General features: G+C 30.4%; 1 protein-coding gene across 2 annotated transcripts; it reads left to right on the top strand.

The window, feature by feature from the left end:
* The first annotated feature begins 1,054 nt into the window (after positions 1-1,054).
* On the top strand, positions 1,055-2,664 carry LOC144566855 (uncharacterized). Of its 2 annotated transcripts, none has more exons than XM_078316893.1 (3): positions 1,055-1,272; positions 1,724-1,865; positions 2,100-2,664. In XM_078316893.1, the coding sequence occupies exons 1-3, from the start codon at positions 1,161-1,163 to the stop codon at positions 2,104-2,106; spliced, it is 261 nt and encodes an 86-aa protein (XP_078173019.1). In that variant the 5' UTR covers positions 1,055-1,160; the 3' UTR covers positions 2,107-2,664. The 2 variants fall into 2 exon arrangements, with proteins under 2 accessions (XP_078173019.1, XP_078173018.1); XM_078316892.1 differs by having other exon boundaries at positions 1,057-1,272; positions 2,097-2,664.
* Positions 2,665-20,963: the final 18,299 nt, after the last annotated feature.

Raw genomic sequence — 20,963 nt, 5'->3', positions numbered from 1 at the left:
CCGTTCATTATAGACGAGGTACGTTGTTATTAGATTTGAAGCTTACATTTGATGTGCAATAATATGGGGATCTAGGAAATATATTTTCTACGTCAACCTTTCTCATAGTTTTTCTCTTGTTGAGATGTTTGATCTATGATGAAATAATTAGATAGGAGGAAAATATGTTGTATACTTGTCAATTGTCATTAAGAAAACTGCTGTTTTTCAGACGAAGTATTGCACATTAAATTGTACTGAAAATTTTATTGTTTTCTTTTTATCTTCTTTCAAATTAACATGTATCAAACACAGGGGCAGATTCAGAATTTTCGTGAGAGGAGCAAAAATATAGCGAATCGAGTTCAAATCCATTAACTAATCGGATGCTATATAAAAAATAATGTTTTAACTTGTAATCTTCAATGCTTTGACTTATAATTTATGATGCTCTAACTTATATTTTTAATTACCAATTATAATTTTAAAAACATATTTTAATTTTAACTCTAAATTTAATCCAAAATACAAATTAGAATTTCATAAAGGAGCAAAAGAAATTCTAGAGAGAACCGATAGACAACCATTAAAATTCAAATTCCAGGACCCCTGATATACAATGGGTTCGCCCCTGATATTCAAACACCCCTCTGTTGAAAAATGGAGCAACCCAAGACACTTTGGCCCTCTTGGGATTATTCAAAATACTTGGCGTGCCACTAGTAAATTACAGGATATCCACACTTTTTTTCATTTATATAATAGGCCATTAGTGGGAATGGTGGCTGCAAAATAAAATACATGTCGAACTTGACAGCTTTGTATTATCAGCCCAACAAAATAAAATGGGCCGGCTCTGTATGCCAGATATTTTTCCTTATGGGCTATAACGGGCCTTGATTTCCTGTATGGACAGAAGTTAAAAAATGGTTATTCAAATCATGCAAGGGATACACGGGCTTTATAAAAAATGAAAACAAAAGATACAATGGTATCAAGAGAAAAAACAAGAGTAACTTCCCCTGTAGCGGGTATAAAACACCAAGCATTGTATATCCATCTGAAATGCCCGCAACACAGGAGCTCTTTTCTTAAATTGCACTCAAAACCTTTCCCTGTTCGATAAGGGGATTCGCAGGGGAGGAACAAAATCAGACAAAATTCCTCTGCAATTTCGATCGATGGGAAGTGAAGTATCAGATAATCCGATCTTCGCCGCGTCGAATCCGGCGGTTCTCTTCGTCGTTCGCCCCCTTTTTGCGATTGCCTTCGTTTTCTCTTTTATCGCTCTCAGTAAGCGGTTCATCCAGGACTTACAATTGCGTCCGATTGTTCTGTTACTTTACTTATTTAGAGATAAATTTTCAATGGTGATTCTATAAAATCGCTGTTCAAAGTCTAGACATTGTTTATATCGTAATTTTAATCCTGTTATCTTAATTAGTCCGTAAGTTATCATCAGATTTTTTTTTTGAAAACAGAAAAATCATCATCAGGATTATGTTTAAAATTTGTGTATTTACAATATGATCAGAGTTATGTTAGTAGATGATTTTCTCTTGATTAATTGTAACCTAGTGCAGTAATAGAGGGAAATGGTGTTTTCTGTCTTTGTCAAAGGGTAAAAGAAAAGAATTATTTTTATCTGATTCTGGCATGGAAATTTCAAATTTATTCTCTTTCAGTGAGCACTCAAAATTATCAAAAGAAAGTTGCTCAAATATAAATCTTGGATTTGATTCAGGCTGGTTTGTGGCATGGAAAACAGTACTGGTACATGTACCAGTGGTACAAGAAATATTTGGTCTACGCAAGAAGAAGTTCAAGCCTAAGCCATCCACTCGACAACGAATCTCACGATTCTATAACTCTCAGTCTAGTTCTAGGTCTCTCTCTCCCTCCCTCTCAAACCGTGGTCTCTGTAATGTGGTTTCTTTTTTAATAAGGTCTTTTTAGTACTGTTTTGGTCTTTTTGGTGTCAAGTTGATGTTATATAGGTAATGTGGTTGAATTCAGGGGGTTTGAAATCTATTTATGACCAAAATAAACCTAAATCCTTATTGACAATTATAACATTGTATAGTGTTTAACATGGCTTAGCTTTCATACTTTTTCAGCAGCATGTAATGTGGAGCAAAAGAGAAATAGTCTTGTTGAAGATCAATTGTCGGTGAATATTCATGTAAATCACAGTGATTTTTCTATAACCTTTGCATTTTAATTTACATAATTCATCTTTTGTTTTCGGAGAAAAATTTATTGCAATATAGTTCAATTGAAAGATGCTATCGTTCCAATTGCTGCTCAAGTAGTTTGATAGAAATGGCTTCTATATAGGCCTGTAACAGGCCAATCAATTACCTCACAGAAATGGTACTCTTTAATTGTGATGTTTTATTTAATATAAGGGCTCTTTTTTTGTTTTCATCTTACAAGACCATACTGCACATTAGTTCCTACTAGTCACTAGTGCTCTGCTGTGTGTGACAAATACATGTGCTATCCTATGGAAGAAATGGATTTTGATAAGATGATAGAGAAATAAGAAAACGAAAGTCTTTGGTAAAGGTATCCAACTAAGTTGGGTAAGCTTGGACCAAACTAATTTGTCTTAATGGGGGACAATAATTGACAAATTGTCTTTTGGACTTTTATAATTTTAATAAAATAGCTTGCTATTTGGTATATTCACTGTGTTTGCATGGTTTGGCTGGAATGCTGGTTGACCAAATTGTTAATTTATTGTTGGGATCATTAATAATATTTATAATTGTGGAAATAACTGTTAAATTGGTACCCGACATTGAATTTAGTACTATATCATCCATATAAAAAATGAGAAAGTTCGATGCAAGTTTTACTGTCCATCAAATGAACTAAAATTTGCTACAGTTCGTAATTTTTTTTTGAGGAGCTTGGTAGCGGCTACCAAGAGTTGCTGCAGTTCATAATTGACAGCCTTTGCTGGACTTCTAAATGATACTGAAGTTGCATGGAAATTTATACAGTACAAATCTATGAGGCGAAGAACATGTTTACAATTTTTTTCCTATTTTTGAAATTCTTTTTCACCTGGTTTGAAAAACATTGTTGAGATTATCAAGTTAATCTATTGTCCATGAACTCAAACTGTTGTTTTTGCAACTTGTTAGTTCCCCGGGAAACCTAGATGCTGCTAATCCTGATTTGGAGTTTTTATTTAAGAAACCGTGTCAGGCATCAAATTTGACAACCATATTCATGGAAACTTATCTAATTCTGATTTTAGTTAAATATTACCTGTAAGAGAATGAAAGTTGTAGGTTTTTAGTTTTCATCAGTTCACAATGCTTTGACAATTTAAACAGATTAAATTTGAAATGCAACTGTGATTATGTTCGGTTAGCAGAATTAGAGCTTTTATTAAGAAACCGTATCAGGCATCAAATTTGACAACCATATTCAAGGAAACTTATCTAATTCTGATTTTAGTTGAATATTATCTGTAAGAGAATGAAAGTTGTAGGGTTTTAGTTTTCATCAGTTGACAATACTTTGACAATTTAAACAGACTAAATTTGAAATGCAACTGTGATTGATGATGGGTGGTTAGCAGAATTAAGCTGGGGTAATGTGTGTATTGCTGAGGACCTGAGAGTAATTATCTAGATTTTAGGGTCATTTATGTGAAAGAATCTGGAATTTCACTACCATGTTATTGATTGTTTATATGAAAGCAGTTCTATGGATATTTTTCCTACCATTTTTTTTATATAGCGACTTTTTGAAAGGGAGATTTAATTTCAGTATTTGCTGAAAATCTAGGGAAGATTCAAAACGTTATATTATTCTTAACAGATAAAAACATAAATTTAAGTGCAAAAGGTACTGCTGTATATATATTTTTTATAAGCGGCACACGCCACTTATTTTATTCTACTGAAACAAACTATTTTCCTAGCCATCTACTAATCTACCCACTCTAGATATGATTTATATCTGCTCAATTACAGTGAATTTGCTTAGCTTGGCTAATTGCCCGGCATATCTCCTCAAAATATTTATTACTTTTATCAAATAAATCATTTATGGATGCACTAGAGAATAGTTAGAATAACTACTGTTGAGAATAGTAGGTTAAGAATAGTTAGAATAGCTACTATTTAAGAATAGCGCTAACTCAAAGCTATTCGGAATGTTGTTTGGATTGAACATTTAGAATAGCGAGAACAACAATTGAACATTTGAGAGAGTAGTTTGATATTCCATGTTTTTGTAGGAATAGCGAGAACAGCGAAAACAACGCTATTCTCGCTGTTCCTGAGTATGTTTGGATGGATCGGAATAGCACTGTTCCCGCTATTCTCGCTATTCTCGCTATTCTCACAAGGCACAAATTTCCTTTTTACATATCTTTGATATCTTCAACTTATGTAATTAGTCTTTGGGAGTACATGTATTCCAAACTAGTTCAATTGAAACATGCTTCAATTCCAATTTCTGCTTGAATAGTTCGGTACATAGTAGTTTGTAACAAAGCAATCAAGTACCTCACAGAAACCGTACGCTCTCAAATGTTTTCGGGTCAAAGGAACGAAATTTGATAATGTTTGTATACTTCAATCAAAATAGCAGAGGTGCGATAGCCATTGTTAGAAGCTCGGATCGTTTTGGCACGTTACGCTGTTTGCAAGTGTCAATCTTTTTGAATAAATGTTAGAGGTCAAGTCATTCAATTATTTTTTGAAGTTTTTCCAATTATTTTTAGAAGTCACAACTTAAGTAACAAGTTCCAATTGAACAAGAACAACTTAACTCACCTTAGCTTGAAGTAAAAGAACTAATCCTCTTAAGTAGCAATCAAACTTGATTTTAGTGCTCTTGCTTTTTCTTGTACTGTATTGTTCAGCTGAGGCAACAAAATTGTCAATGTATTGTGCATTTACTTAAAATGGAAGTTTCTATTTCAAATTTGGAGACTTTCATTTGGAAGAATATCAGGTGTCCCATTTGACAGCTGTATTCAAGCAACCCCATCCAACTCCAATTAAAGTTGGATGTCCTTGAAATAGAATGAAAGTCATAAATTTTATGACAAAAGATCGACATTTGTTTAGGTTTTGATTAAAGTTAAGACTTTTCTAGGGTTGTTGGAAAGATGAATGTTAAGTTTTCTAATTTTAATGTCGGCAAAAGATGATTTATTTAGGTTTCAAATATAGTTTCAAGGTTGTTGAAAGATGGATGTTAAGTCTTTCAATTTTAAATATTAACAATAATAAAAAAAATCATTTGTTTAGGTTTCAATTGAAGTTAGATTTTTTTTCAGGGTTCTTGAAAAATAAATGTTAAGTCTCAATTTTAAATATGGACAACAAATTATTTATGTAGGTTTCAAACATGCAATTTAACAGAAAATATATATTAAAGACAAAATCCAACGCATTAATTTGAGATGGATCCAAATTATAACTAAAGATTTGAGATTTGATATATGAAATATGAGTGAGTCTATGGTACTATGCATATCACGGGTTGTTACCGTGCTACGGCTTTATATTTGAGTTTTCAAATCCTAACGGTCGATCCGAACCGTTCATCTTGTTCTCTATATTAATATGTGTTTGGAGACCAAATTTTACATTTTTTGAAAAAAATTTACTATTTTTTTAGATATTTAGAAAATCACTTGATCTGAAAATTCTGGACCATCCAAAAACAGTGATTTTCAATAAATCTAAAAAAATAGTAAAAAAATTTCAAAAAATGTAAAATTTGGTCTCCAAACACATATTAACATGGAGAACAAGATGAATGGTTTGGATCGACCGTTAGAATTTGAAAACTCAAATATAGAGCCGTAGCACGATAACAAATCGTAATATGCATAGTACCATAGACTCACTCTATGAAATATTGTACTCACCTTCTAAGTTTTTATCCTCTGTACACTTCCTAACTGTTTTTAATCAACTTATTTAATACCATTTGTGCGTCTAAGTAAGGTTCTACAGATAAATTTTAGTTTCCAGAGACCAGAATCTGTATTTTATTTTGTCAGCATCATCAAATGTCAAGCTACAGATTGCTTTACCAAATTTATAATTTTTGGCATTTTTGAGACTATTGCGTGACATGAGCCTTGTGACAAATTTGTGCAGTTGTAATTTTGTGTTACAAAATATAAGCATATATAAAGCGTCCGTACTTAGGTTTTGCTTTTCATCTTACCATCGTCACTCAAATGCTGGAGGTTATAAAATGCCTTTATTTGATCAGCATTTTTTCGAAAAATAGAAAATGTTGCCACTATAGAAGATCTTATAATTTTATAAAAAAGCAAGATCTTGTGAGAAAAAACACATGGAGGGCATACACAAAATGAAATTGGTAATATGGTGCATTTCACACAAAACTGTTTCTATTCCACTAGAGCAAATATAACGATTTCGGAATAAATTGTTCAAATTCCAGTAGGAGTTAAAAAAAAAAAAAAAACCTTAGCCATATTCAATCGTGAACTCTGCATGAATATTAAAACAAAAATGATGAACTCTGTCCTTGATGAGAGAGAATGAAATTATTTTTTAAGGGATCATCGTTCAAAATTTTAAATGATGCTCTGCTTCAGTGCCTTGTAACTTCTTCATGTGTTGGCATTTTAGACAGATTTTTGTAGTGTTGATATTAGATTTCAATCATGCAATCTCACATGGAATTAAGGATGATGTCTTAACTACTAAATTAGACGTCATTCTAAACATTTTAAATATGCTTTTCATGTATGGCTGGTTTTATTAACAACATTATGAAATAAGTCAACAAAATTCACTATTTATTTACACTTTTAATCAATTTTTGCTCTATTTTTCCGGATCCGTTCATTTTTCCTCTCAAAATCACGTGTAGAGACTTTCTTACGTTTTGAATTTTCTACAATACATGTTTTCATTCTGAAATGGAATATTTCTCTACTTTATTTTACATATGTATACTAACCCCATAGATTGAAATTCCACCTCTGTACCGGTACATGCAGTACTAAAATTACGGGTCAGCAAGAAACAAAACTATCAAAGTAGAGGCAAATGTAGGGGATCTTAGGGGGGTTCGTATCCTCCCAGGTACCGTAGAGGATTACCTTCACTTTACAGTTTGAGATTAAATTTCAGTTGATTTAAAAATCAGACTAGCGCAGGAGGTGGGCCAGCACAGGGGCCAGTTAAAAAGAACGGTCCATATCTACTAATTCCGTCACTGTGTTCAAGCAAAACTATCACTCAAAAAAAGAAAATAATATATCTTTCAAAAATCAAACATGACCAACCATTTGTGAGGAGAACACAACATGACACCTTGTTAGTGACACAAACAAAATCTTAATCAGAGCAATAAAATAGTCAACTAAGCATTCAAATCTAAGCTTCTCCAAGCCCCAACTGCCTCAAGAACAATTCAATAATTTTCTTTCAACATTAATTATTTCTCCTTCCCTAACAAGCATGCATCATCAACCTGGATAGATTATAATAACCTTATATTGTAAGGTTCTTATTCAAAATAATTTCTCAGGACGGCTGTGGTACAATTCTAGAGCTGTCAAAGTTATCTTTTATCTGAGTCAAAAGTGTAAATATGCCAAGAAATCTGTGACATGTTTCCCCTAGTGCTTTGCTACGCATACCCAAATAGACCCCCTAAATTTCTCGCCGTCAGCACTTTTTTCAAAAATTGAACGTGCACCTGTTATGTTATCGACTATTTTGAAAATATGCCAAAATAAACTATAAAATTGAATTTTTATTTTACAGCATCTAAATGGACTATTTGATGTGTATAATATGAGTAACGAACGATCGATGTACCATATTATCTTGCTCTATAAGCAACCTTGTACTAAAAAAAAAGTAATTTATTTTGCTCTATAATTGCTCTTACAAGTAAATTACTCCAAACTTGACGTACCAGATCAATACCTCATTTTGAATAATGGTACTAAAGTAAATTATTCGGAACCCCGATGGACTAATCCTTAAAAGAGGTATCAATATCTCATTTGCAATAATGGTTCTCAAAAGCAAATTTTTCAGCGGTATCAATATCTCATTTAGAATAATGGTACTTAAAAGCAATAATTGTTTTTTTTAAACTAGCCTACAAAAGGAATAATTGTCTTTTAAATATAAATTACTTGGAAACTTGATACTACCAACTTTTTACTAAATAAACAATTAAAGCGAATAATTGCTATTAAATAACCTTGACCGTACACTTGCTTTCCTAATAATTAATATAAGCAACTGATTAGCGGTTCTTATAAAAATTGACTTATTAATGCTTTACTAATAAGACAAGCCAACGGAATAATAAATCATCGAAATAAAAAATAAGAATAAAATATATAATAGTAAGCATTAAGCAAGCATCACACAATTTCACTTTTGTCCATAAAATTCTAAATTTTACGTTTTGCTGCTTGTACACACACACACATCTCTATATAGAGAGAGATAGGCTATCATATTTTGAGAAATAAAAAGGGTGTTTTACTTTCCGTTTATATCTCTATTTTCAAAGTTCAAATAGTCGATTTGAACCTTCCAACATGATTTTCATATTAAAATGTGCTTGGAGACCAAATTTTACATTTTTTTTCACTATTTGTTTAGAATTTTTGAAAATCACAACTTTTTATTAAATAAAATAATAAAAAAAATTTAGAAAAACAATGATTTTCAAAAATTCTAAATTTTTTTTCCAAAAAATGTAAAATTTGGTCTCCAAGCACATTTCAATATGAAGATCACGTTGAGAAGTTCGGATCGACTATTTGAACTTTGAAAGTAGAGATATGAGCATGAAATAAAACACCCTCACTACTTCTCAAAGCACCGTAGCATCGGTCTCTGTGTGTGTGTATTGTGGTATGTATCAATTTGATCATATAATTCATCTGCACAAAAAGAAGAAGAAGAAAAAAAATTAAGGAACGCTCGTCAAACACAACTAAAATTATGGTGTGAAATATTTTGGCTTGTAGAGAAAATAATATCATGGATCAAATTGTTGAAGGACCAACATGGAAAATTCTCAATTTTCAGGGACCTAAGATGAAGATACATTATTTATACTATCTATCTTCAGGAGTTGCTCCACTGTTCATCTCCAAATAGGATTCGCAAATCTTACTATTATCATTTGTTATCATTTGTTTTAAGTTTGTTCAAGTCAATAAGCGCATAATTTCTCTCTTTTCACAAGCACACATAACTAAGATGTGAAAGGGCCGCTCAGAATCCTCGTACAATTATGGGCCCCGCCATTTTCCTGACTCAGCCTCCCTCTCTAATCATGATTTTACATTTTTGATATAATGATTGTAATGGTATCTGTCATAAATTAATTAATTATATATAAAATAATTTGAATTTGTACTTGACGCCGGTGGCAAGTTTATGTGAATCACAAGTTTCTACTAGAAACAATGAAATTTCAACTAATTGAATTGTTTGTGAACATAACCTCAACAACAAAAAAATCATTTTAAGAGACTAATTAGAACACTAATTTACTTGAGAAATGTTTTTTTTAGTTCATTTATAATGAGAACAAGATATTGAAATAAGATTTTATTTTTGTGTGTGTGTGTGTTTTTTTTTTAATTTCATTCTCGTTCATCTTGATGCGGACCGAACTAAAAAAAAAAATATTCGACATAAACATTTGGCTCATTAAATAGATCAGAATTGATAGTTATTATAAATGCATCATGTTAATTAATTTATTGTGCCTATCCATTTGCAGCACATAGGCAATTAATTTATATAAGACCAGAAAAGAAAATTAATTCCTACATAGTTTGGATGCTTAACTGATGATTGGAAGCAAAATAAAGTTTCAAGTGGCGTGCAATCAAAGGATGGTGGTACGGAGGGATCAAAAAAATAATTGAAATCAGAAGAAACGAGATATACCTTTTGCTAATAATAGGTAGGTACATGTATGGATGGTGGGCTTAATGATGATTTTCAAGAGAGAATTTGAATAGTTTTGGGCCCCAAATCATTAGAGAGAATCCTACTTATTGTTGCGTCTCAAAAATTTATTTTAGTTGTGTGAAAAAAGTTTCATTTTAATACAACTAAATTGAAAACTTTTTTTACTCAATTTATTTTTTATTCATTTGAATTTTTAGTAGGATTCTCTCTAATCATTTGGGGCCCAATTCTATTCAAATTATTTCTAATGCTTGTTTTTGAACTAGAATTTGAAGTATTGAGTTGTTTCGATTATACTGTAATTCTCAAGGTTCTAAATAGCGCGCTATAGCGTTTTTAGACCATAAAAGCTATGCACTATCGACGCTATTTGAGCATAGCGCTGTTCTTTTAAGCAGTCCGCTATGACGCGATAAACGCTATTTAAACCTTTAGTAATTCTAATGTCCTTATTTATTTATTTTCAATTAAAAAAATATGATTCATACGTTGGCAGCTACCTCAAAACATAATTTGACAAATGAATTTAGGTAAATTTGATAATTCATTATTTTGACAATCTTTTAAAAATGACAATTAAATTTAAAATTCAAAATTATAGATATGATCCATATTATTCACATATCATGTCTATAAACTATGATGAAATTTGTTGTATATTTCAATACATATCATAAAATAAAAAAATTAACCGTTCTTAAATACATCATTAAATATTACTTAAATTGTATAAATTAAATTTGATTATTAGTTTATCTATATGTCCAATAGCATACCACTTTCCGATTTCCAATTTTATTTGTGAACTTGTTTAAAAATATATTATCAAGATTGTTAAAATAATCATTATGATCACTTATCATCTATAACTAAGTTCACAACATACTAAACGCAAACATGATAAAGTTTAACAGATATGATATTTATTCTCCGACGCATTGCACGCCGATGAACTTTAATCCGGAGTTTTTGACATTAATCACAATAAAATGTTTTCATAGATGCGTTCATAACACTGTATTTTTTTTATAGCATGACATAAATTCAATTCTAACTGTCACATTTTAGCAAAAACTAGCATCATCCAGGGGTGAAACTATAAAATCTTGATAGGAGAGGTTAAAAATAAAAATATACAAATTGTGTCTAGTGGAAATTGAACACAAGCTCTTTACGATCAATACTCAAACTCTTACCACTAGATTACAAGTGAACATATAATAATTTATGAGGGAGGCTGAACTATATAAAATGTTTTAAAAAAAATAATTAAATAATAGTATATATAACTAAAATTTTAAAATTATAGGGGTGACTTAGCCACTTTTTGAATAACTTTAGATCCGCCCCTGACATCATCTAAAGACAAATAACAATGTTCTCTGTGTGAGAGACTCCATATATTTGAAATCAATATTAGATCATTTACGAATAATCAAATTTAAAATGCTAGAGCTCTATCTTTCTCTAAAAAGAATTACGTTCTCTCTTATATATCTTAGTCAAGTTAACAACATCCGGACTTAGAGATGCAAACGGATCGGATATTATCCGACCGTATTCGAATCCGTATCTGAAAATTTAATAACGGTTATCCGATATCCGAATATCAGTACGGATACAGATATGGTTTTATATGTTATTTGCTATTATAAAAAGCGGATATCCGTATCCGTATCCTAAAAATAAAAACGGATATGGATATGATTTTGCCACTATCCGATTCGTATCCGATCCGTTTGCACCCCTATCCGGACTATCCTTTCAGATCTCAAGGCAAACCGATTTCAAAGTCAATCGGACGGTTCATATATTGTCGGAGTCGGGTATATATGTTCTTGAGAAACAAGTTAGCAAACTATTTAAAGTGGTTCAGCTCGGGAATAAACCAAAGGGAATCCAGAACTATCACAAAATGTTACATCCATCACATTCACAGAGCATTCAATCAACACCAAATTTGAAAATTTTCTCTTTGAATTATCATATAATGGACCACAATCTCTCATGCATTATTGTCAACATTTGCATCATCACCCCATGTTCCAAAGAGTGGTTTAAGAACCCGGTTTTCACCCAAATTTAATGCCACCTAGGTACCATATTTTTGTTTTGTTAGTGTGATTTTTTTTTAATCAAGTTCAGTGAAGCTTTGATATAAGTTTAGTTCACAAGAAGATTAATTGTTGAAGTCAAAGAGTTACCAAGAAATTCTAATCCAATTTAATGGTCTATTTATTTGGTACTATTAAGTAAATACACTGCTTTTAAGTAAGGTGTCTCAGTTTTTGTACTGTAACTTTTGAAATTTTTAATAATAAAATTCTAAAACCCAAGCAAAACAAAACTAAATAGCCAAATGCAATCTACATTATTTTCTCTACATAGCATAAAAAAAAAATTATATTTTGGCTCATTTTGATAGAATTTAAGAATTTGAAAACTCAACATCTAGAAATTATTCACATCTTTGAATATTTACATACACTTAATAGTTAATACTAATAAAAAATAAATTCAAAATCTTGTAATTTATTCTACGTGCACACAAAAAAAGTAAATCTCTTTTACAATTTTATTTTGATATCTGAGTTTAGATTTTGTAAATATCATATTTTTATTCTGTGTGCATTAAATGATAATTCTACAAATTACGAGGAATAAGGTATAGTGCCGGCGCAATAAATTGAGGCATACGAAATTACGAATCCTCTTCTATTATGCAAAAATTGCGTGCCAATTATGAAAAATAAGGGAGGCATTTTTATGTGGCTTATAGTATTAGAATTAGGTAAACTTGAGAAAGCAAAGATCTGTATGCAGAAGGCTTTTTTGCCTACACCCAAAATGAGAATAAAAAATAGGAGAAAGCAAGCATTGACCGAGAAGCAGCGAATTAGTTGGCAAGATAGCGTTGTTAGATGATTTATTGAGATAAATTCGTGTAGCTTTTGAAGAGAATTTATTTGTCTTTATTTTTTTTACCTTTATTTATGTGTTAACTTTTTAATTTTTTTAATTAAAATTAAAAAAAAAATTATGTCAAAATAAAAATTATTTGTATTCAATTTCGGTCTTATATGAATTAATAAGTTGGAAAACAAAACAACGCCTATAATTATTCAAATTGGTGTATTTTTGCATGCTCTTGATAAATAAATTATGAGCGTCGCTTCTTTCAACTTATTATTTCACAAAACGCTTATGTTCAAATGCCATATATATATTTTTTTTTACATGTGTGGAGAGAAAAATGATATAGTTATATTTAACGATTTTATTTTAATATTTATGTTTTAATTTTTTTTTAGTTATTATAGTTTTAAAAACAAAGAAACAATAGAGACGCAAAAAAAAAATGGCATTTGCACCTAAGCTTTTTACATGGCATATCTGACTAATCAGATTAATCCAAACTAAGCTTTTTACATGGCATATCTGACTTATCAGATTAATCCAGACTGGTTTTCTTATTACAATATATCTTCAAGAAAATGTTTTCCTCCGCTGGCAGAGTTTTGATATATAGGAAGTATACATGCAAATTGCAAAGGAACTGATTAACTTTCTGTTAAGTATTATACTAATTACTAAATAATAACTACAAAAAGATATCCTATGATAATAAACTGATTGATTGCTTTTGGGGCCCATATTGGTCAAAGAGGATATTGGCTCCTTCTAATAAACCTCCTTTTTAAATGGAAATTGTATATTGTACCCAAAACAGCAAAGCATAGTTAGAGAAAACCAATATTTTTTTTGGCACTTTAACGTTTATCATACTCATAGTAATATAGCCGAATTTATGGTAGTATTAATTTATAACTAGACTCTAATAAGATCATTTTTATTTATGGATAACATGTCAATCTCAAATGGTCCAACAAGCCCCTCGCAGTAATAAATTTTGAATAAAAATTGTAACGTATTTATATTATTTTTTTTTCAGCACAAACTTGTCGAGATTACGCTGTAACATAATTACGATAATAACATGAGAAAATTAATAAAAAAATATTTCGATAAAACATGCATGTTACCCTTGCCCCATATATCAGAATGTCAAATTCTTATTCCTAAAATTCTAGATTAACACGATTAAATACGAAATTACAACATGAAATAATTTTATCTGAACTAAAATCTAATTAAAATTTGCTATAAATTTGAGCAAACTAATTTATTTTGATAAAAGGAACACAAAGCCCCTTGTGTGTCCTTATGGGTACAACATAAGGAAGTATTGGAAATCTATTAATAAAATGGATTTGGGAGCTAGTTTATGATTTGTTTTAATAATTAAAAACGAAGAAGAAAAATTGCGAGTGTGTTGATGACTTTATTCTTGCTTTGAAAGATATCTCAAAAGAACAACAAGCCATCCCACGAGTCCCAAGCATCACACTCTCCAAAAGCCCACGAGCACCAACTCCTTGATATGATAATCATAATCATAATTTTTATTTTTTATTTTGGCCTAAGATGGGATGGTATATTATATAGTGTGACTTAGTTTCTCTACCACATCTCTTCTATGGCATTTCATAAAACAATATGTTTTCCTTAAAAAAAAAGTTGGCGAATAATTGGTTTTCGGTATCTTTTTCTAATTGAATAGGCGAATTAAATGAAATTTATAATTATTTTCAATTTGTTCTTGATTTATTTGTGTATATTATTAAGTATTCGCGAATAATTTCAAATTATTTGCAAAATTTGAGTTTTTTATTTAATCTTTACAATTTTGATATATTTTTATACATTATAAGAAAATAAATTATTCTCAAGACCATATATGTATTATTAAATCAATGATTTAGATCATGCCGAATTATTCACGAATTTGAATTCATCACTATGGCACTGGGCGAGAATCTGCTCCTTTTTCGGAGGAAAAGGAGCACCCTCCTTTTAGAGAGAGAAAGAGAGAAAAAGAGAGGGGAGATAAAGGAGGAGGTAGATAGTGAGGAGATGAGAGTCCTATTCTCAAAAATAGGAGGGGATTTCGTTCTCTATGGCACTTATCACAATACAAGATTCTCGAATAATATCCATATTATACTTGAGTTAGTCATTTTGAACACTTCTTTAAATTATTTTCATATTTGACAAATTACGCAAACACAATATTTACTCATATTATCTATAAAATTTACTTACTATTTTTATTCATACATACATATATAACTATTTTAATATATTATCGATATTACAAAAAATATAACCACATAATATTCCGAATGTTTTCAAGTCCCTAACTTATCAATGTGGCATAGTGTGATTATATTCGTTGTGAAAGATGTGATGACGGTGCAACTATAACATACAAACTTAACCGTGTGATTCACATTAAATGTGTAATGAGTGATATGACTTTTTAGAAATTTTAAAGAATTGTGCAAGATAACTAACGAGAGGATAAATTTCTGTGTCGTAGTTCTATAATAGAGATCTATTAACAAATGTAAGTTTTTCAAGTGTTGGATCAAAAGTTATCTATGAGAGACTATTAACAGATGTATGAATTGAATTTGAATCTTGATCGCTCATTACAAATTGATACAGAAGCTAAAACCACTCTGTATATTTTTAAATTAGTTAAATTTGACTCGACCTCTTAATCGTATGGTCAAGACACCAAACTCAAGTTTGGATTACTTTAGAGAATCCACCCCCTTGAAAACTTAGGAATTAAGATCAAATGTAATATACAAAATGAAATATGATCATCTATTTTAATCTTTTGATACAGCATGGCAGGGCATACTTGATTAGCTGCAATTTTTTTGGTCATATGTGGTTGTGAAGTAAAATTAATGAGGATTAAATTATTTACTTTATCTTACTCATATTTTACATCTTGTTTAATAGTTGAATTTACGGTTAAATTAATTCAACTAGAAGAGTTTGATATTGGAAAATAAATCTCTATATGTGACAATAAACTTTATAAATGAAGTAAGTGTGGAGTAAGTTAATCCATCCAGAAAGATAAGAGTGAGTTACTCCGAATTAATTCACCTCTTATTTCATTCTACTCTTTTTTTTACTTCTCTTTTGACGGTTTAAGAATGAAATAAGGTGTTTACTCCGCAACCAAACGTGGCCAAATTAGATGCATTTAGTGCTGTACATAGGCCACAAAAATCACTGCAACAGAAGAACCAAGAGAATGCTAACAGGGAAGGAGACTAAAAAGTCTAAAAAGAAGATCAGCATTGGGGATGGCGACATGGTTTGATACAATGGAGACCATCATTCCATGGCCCCCTCCTACAACCGAGATTTGGGGGTTCGTACGTACTCAAACCGGTACCATATTCCTGACCCGGTATTGCGTACAAACAATTCAGATTATAAGCCTATGGACCCAATGATGATTCGGATTATGTAGAACCGCATCTAGGAACATGAATTACTTATCAACTAGTGGCAAATATTTATTAATACTTGCATTGTGTATGTATTTTTTTTTCACAGCACCTCTTCAAATTATTTTTTAATTTATTGAATTGTATGAAGATCGCATTATTCATCTAACATTTTTAATATATTTATAAAAAATAATTTAATTTAGAAAATATCAATTTTTTAATATGTTATTTGTGTAATAAAATAATGAACTATTTACGAATTATTTTTAAAACACAAACTTATCACTTACCATTTATCAAGTTACTTTAAAAAAAACTAAAATTAGTTATTCCTTTTATAAAAGAACATAAGAGGCACGTATAAGCATTTTCATTCTCTATTCTTTTATTTTTGTAAAAGAAAAAGAAAAAAACAACAACACTCGTTCTCCAAAAATAAACAAGCCAATGCTTAGTGTAGTGCACAGATGTGGTAAGGTAAGAGGTGAAAAAGTAGATAGAAAATTAAATAAATTAGGTGGAAAAAAGGAAATGGTGACAAATGGGAAGTTGGCAAGTTGCTTGAGCAGAAAGGGGATGGAAAAACAAAATTAAATAAAAGAAGTTGAGAGCACTCAAAACACAAAGTACTTTGCAAACCTAAAAACGCAATACAGAGCTCCTTTTGGGGCTTGATTGGGGCACCCCTCTTTTTATTTGGAGCAAGTCTTCTAATTGATATTTCTTTTTAATGACTGATTTGCCCTTCAACTGTTGCTTTTGACTATTGGTGTGTGTTATACTCTATAGGCCATGTTTGGTTGTGGGTAAGAGGTGGAGTAAATCCCTTACTCCACGCTTAAGGAGCCAAACGAGAAGTAACATAGGCGATTTAAGATGGAATAAGATTTGAGCTAAACTGGAGTAACTTACACCACCTAGAGAGGTGGTTTAGCTTACTCCACCAAACATGATTAACTTATTCTGGTTTAGCTTGGAGTAAGAAATTTAATTCGGTTTAACTTTACTCCACAACCAAACATGACCTAAAAGTCTATTTAAGTGTAAGCAACATTTTAGCAATCAAAATTTCTTAATCAGATTGATGTGTGTGTGTGTTATTCTACTGCCTTTTGGCTATATAGGTGGTCTTTTCTATTGTTGTGGATCGATTTATTTCAGTGGCTGACTTTTTTACTTCCTCTTTAAATAATACTTTTAGAAGACAATTAACAGCAATTTACTTACAAGAATGGCATTCTTTGCAGAATAAATTCTTACATTTTAGTTTAGATTCTACTTTAGAAGATAAATTGTTGTGGAGATGGTCAAATAAACATATTTTCACTGTGCATTATTTTTACTAGTATTATACCCGTGCGTTGCAACGGAGACATATTATAAGGAACAAATATATCAATGAAAATATAATTATCTAAAAATTAAAAGACATGTTAATTTATATGATTCTGTATTTTTAATTAACTTTAATCGTGAATCTGTGATCTCTGATAACAATTTGATGATGTGATGATTTTTTTATTTTTAAGTACCAATGAGCAATGATATCAAATAATAGCTCGATTCGAATCTAATATCAAATATCGTACAACAATTCAATATCAACATATAATATGATATCAAAAAACATAAATAAAAAGTGTCATCGTATGTATGTATATGATACACACACACACACACACACACACGTATTATAAGAAAAATATATATTCACACACACGTTCCAATTTCTATTCTTCTTTGTTTCCAATTTAGAACACACACACATACACACACATTGATATATTCTAAATTGTCCACACCAATATGTATAGAAACAAAGAAAGAGAAATAAGGAAATAAAAAAAAATGATTTTCATTGTGATCCGTATAGAAACGAAGAAGTAAGGAAACAATAAATAAAAAAATGGAAGGTGGAGTCTTCTCAATTGAAGAGGAGAAATATGGAAACAAAAAAAAAAGAAACGGATAAATATATCGCTAAATTTCAGAATTTATTCAATTTTAATTGTAACGCATTGTGTGGCAGCATATGTGGTGGGTATGTTTTTAACTAAATTTAGACTTCTATACATAAAACAGATGCATTTAATCAAAAGAAGACAAAATATGTAATTGGAGAGCTGAGATCAAATCTGAAATTTCATCTCTCACTCGTAGCCGTTGGCAGATCGGACACCCAACGTGCTTAATAATAGAATAGAGATAAGTGGCTAGAATATGGTGAGATCCTAAATAATACTTACAATATGATTTGGTATTCTAAGATATTTTTTATGGCTTGTTGGAAAAAATAAAATTCTTATCAAAGTTAATTTACTTAAACGAGGTTGGCAAGGGGCAACTGATCATTATATGTTTTGTGGCCAACCTAAGACTACTAAGCATCTCTTTGTTAATTGTTCTTATATTTGACTAATATGGAATTGGATTTCTAGTTTTAATGACTTTACTCTTACATGTACTACTTTAGATGATTTGTGGTTATTAGATGTAGCTATACCTTTTAAGGATCGTTTGTTGATTGAACTATTACATGGTGATATTTTATGGATTATTTGATTAGAACGTAATAATGTTTGTTTTAATCATTCTAATCCAGCTTCTACTAGAGCTTTGGGTACAAGAATTATTATGACTCTGATGTACTGATAACTGGGTTCAAATTACCTGCTTTGGATGCTTGGTCCTGGTTTAATTGATTTCTAATAGAAATAATTTTGGTGGATGATTTTTTCCGTTTTACATGGATATATTTCATAGCAAATAAAAGCGAAAGTGAGGCAACCAAAAGACAAGTTGACCGTAAAGTAGAAAAAGAAATATAGGACCAAAGGTAGATCTCTGTATTAGCCCCCTCCAACCCCAGAGGGAGACCTCAAACGAAGTCAGTTAAACGAGACCAAGCCACGGGATGTGCTCCGAGTGGACTAGTTTACTACTTTTCAAAAGAAAAAAACAGGTGCAATATTTTGATCAATTAATATTCATAAATAAAAGTTCAAATATCTCAATTTTTTATCTTCTTTTTTAAAACTTTAATAACTTAAATTTTAAATGTTAAAATAAAAATGTTACATATAGTCTATACTATTTTCTATATACAAAGAATTATGACATTTCAATTAAGAGTTTGTAAAAATATTTCAGTCGAGAGCACACTATCAGATGATTGCAATATGTCTCCTTTTATCTTATTTCAAGGACAATTAAAAAAAAAATGTTGTTCTAAATGGGCAAATTATTTTTAGGTATAAAATTCAAGACAAAAGGTCATATTTGTCACAAAATATGCAAATCGATTAAAAAGGGGAATTTAACGCATACCCTCGAAAACTTCGAAATGATGTATTCCCCTTCTAAAATTAATAATAACATACCTATCTTTCTAAATTTTGAAAACTCACAAATTTACCCATTTTATTGTCTTTTCTATTAATACACATTTTAAATTTAAAAATTATCTATTTTACCCTTCATCTGGTAAAATAAAAAATATGCAACATGTTTTATAAAATGTCAGTCTTCTAATCAGTTGGTTTTCGGGAGGCAAGTGGGTCATTCATCTACTTTTAACACTTACACAAACATATACTATGATCTCATATATTCGTTTTTGAAGTTCAAATAGTTGATCGGAATAATTCAACATGATCTTCACATGAAAATATATTTGCAAATCAAATTTTACATTGTTTTAAAAAAAATACTATTCTTTTAATTAGATAGAATAATTACTTGATTTGAAAATTCTCGACCACCTAAAAAAAGTGATTTTTTATAAATCTAAAACAATAGTAAATTTATTTTCAAAAATATACAAATTTCGTCTGCAAATACATTTTTATAAGAAAATCATATTTAACGGTTCATTAACAGTGGGAATTTTAAAAATAAATATATAAATTCATATTACTAGTCGACATGCATTATGCACATTACTATATTACCATAACCTCACTGAAAAATGATTATCGGTTAAAAACCATACGGAAGAGAAGTATTCATTTTCATGGTTGGATCATGAATTAATGCTCATTTTTTTAAAAAATTTTTGATATATGTTATCTTGGAGTATATGATAGAAAAAATAGTGATTTGACATGGGAGAGCTGAGCAGGCAATGCCTCTAATGGCCATAGTAGAACCAAGGCCTCTTTTCCTGTGCACTGGGTCCCACATGTAATAGTCGCCGATTTGAAGTATTTGCAAGATTCTTATCCAGTCAGTCAAATTTAGACGGGACTAGGGAATATTCTTTTCTGGTGCATTCCAATTATATCTTCAATATAAAAATAATGTTCGATAGTATCCAACAAAAATAAATTATATCCCTCTGGTTGGTTCTCTTCAAAAAAATTATTATCTTAGTCGTCTTTTTTATCAATAAAAATCTGGTAAATTTTACTTCCATATTGATCCATATAGAAGTTTGAAAAATATGCGATTTAATATATTTTTCATGCAATATGAACATAGGGCAGTTCATATTGCATGGTATTAATAGAAAAATATGTGATTTGATCAAGGTGATATTCATCTACTTTAATATCTGAGAATTATAGTGCGCTACACCTTGCTGATTATCTGTAACATTTAAAAATAATATATGACATCGTTTTCAAAAAAA

Source organism: Carex rostrata, chromosome 15 (assembly GCF_964058835.1).
Source record: "Carex rostrata chromosome 15, lpCarRost1.2, whole genome shotgun sequence".
NCBI classification, from domain to species: domain Eukaryota; kingdom Viridiplantae; phylum Streptophyta; class Magnoliopsida; order Poales; family Cyperaceae; genus Carex; species Carex rostrata.
The sequence above is the reverse complement of the archived record's forward strand: the minus strand, read 5'-3'. Positions and strand labels throughout refer to the sequence as shown.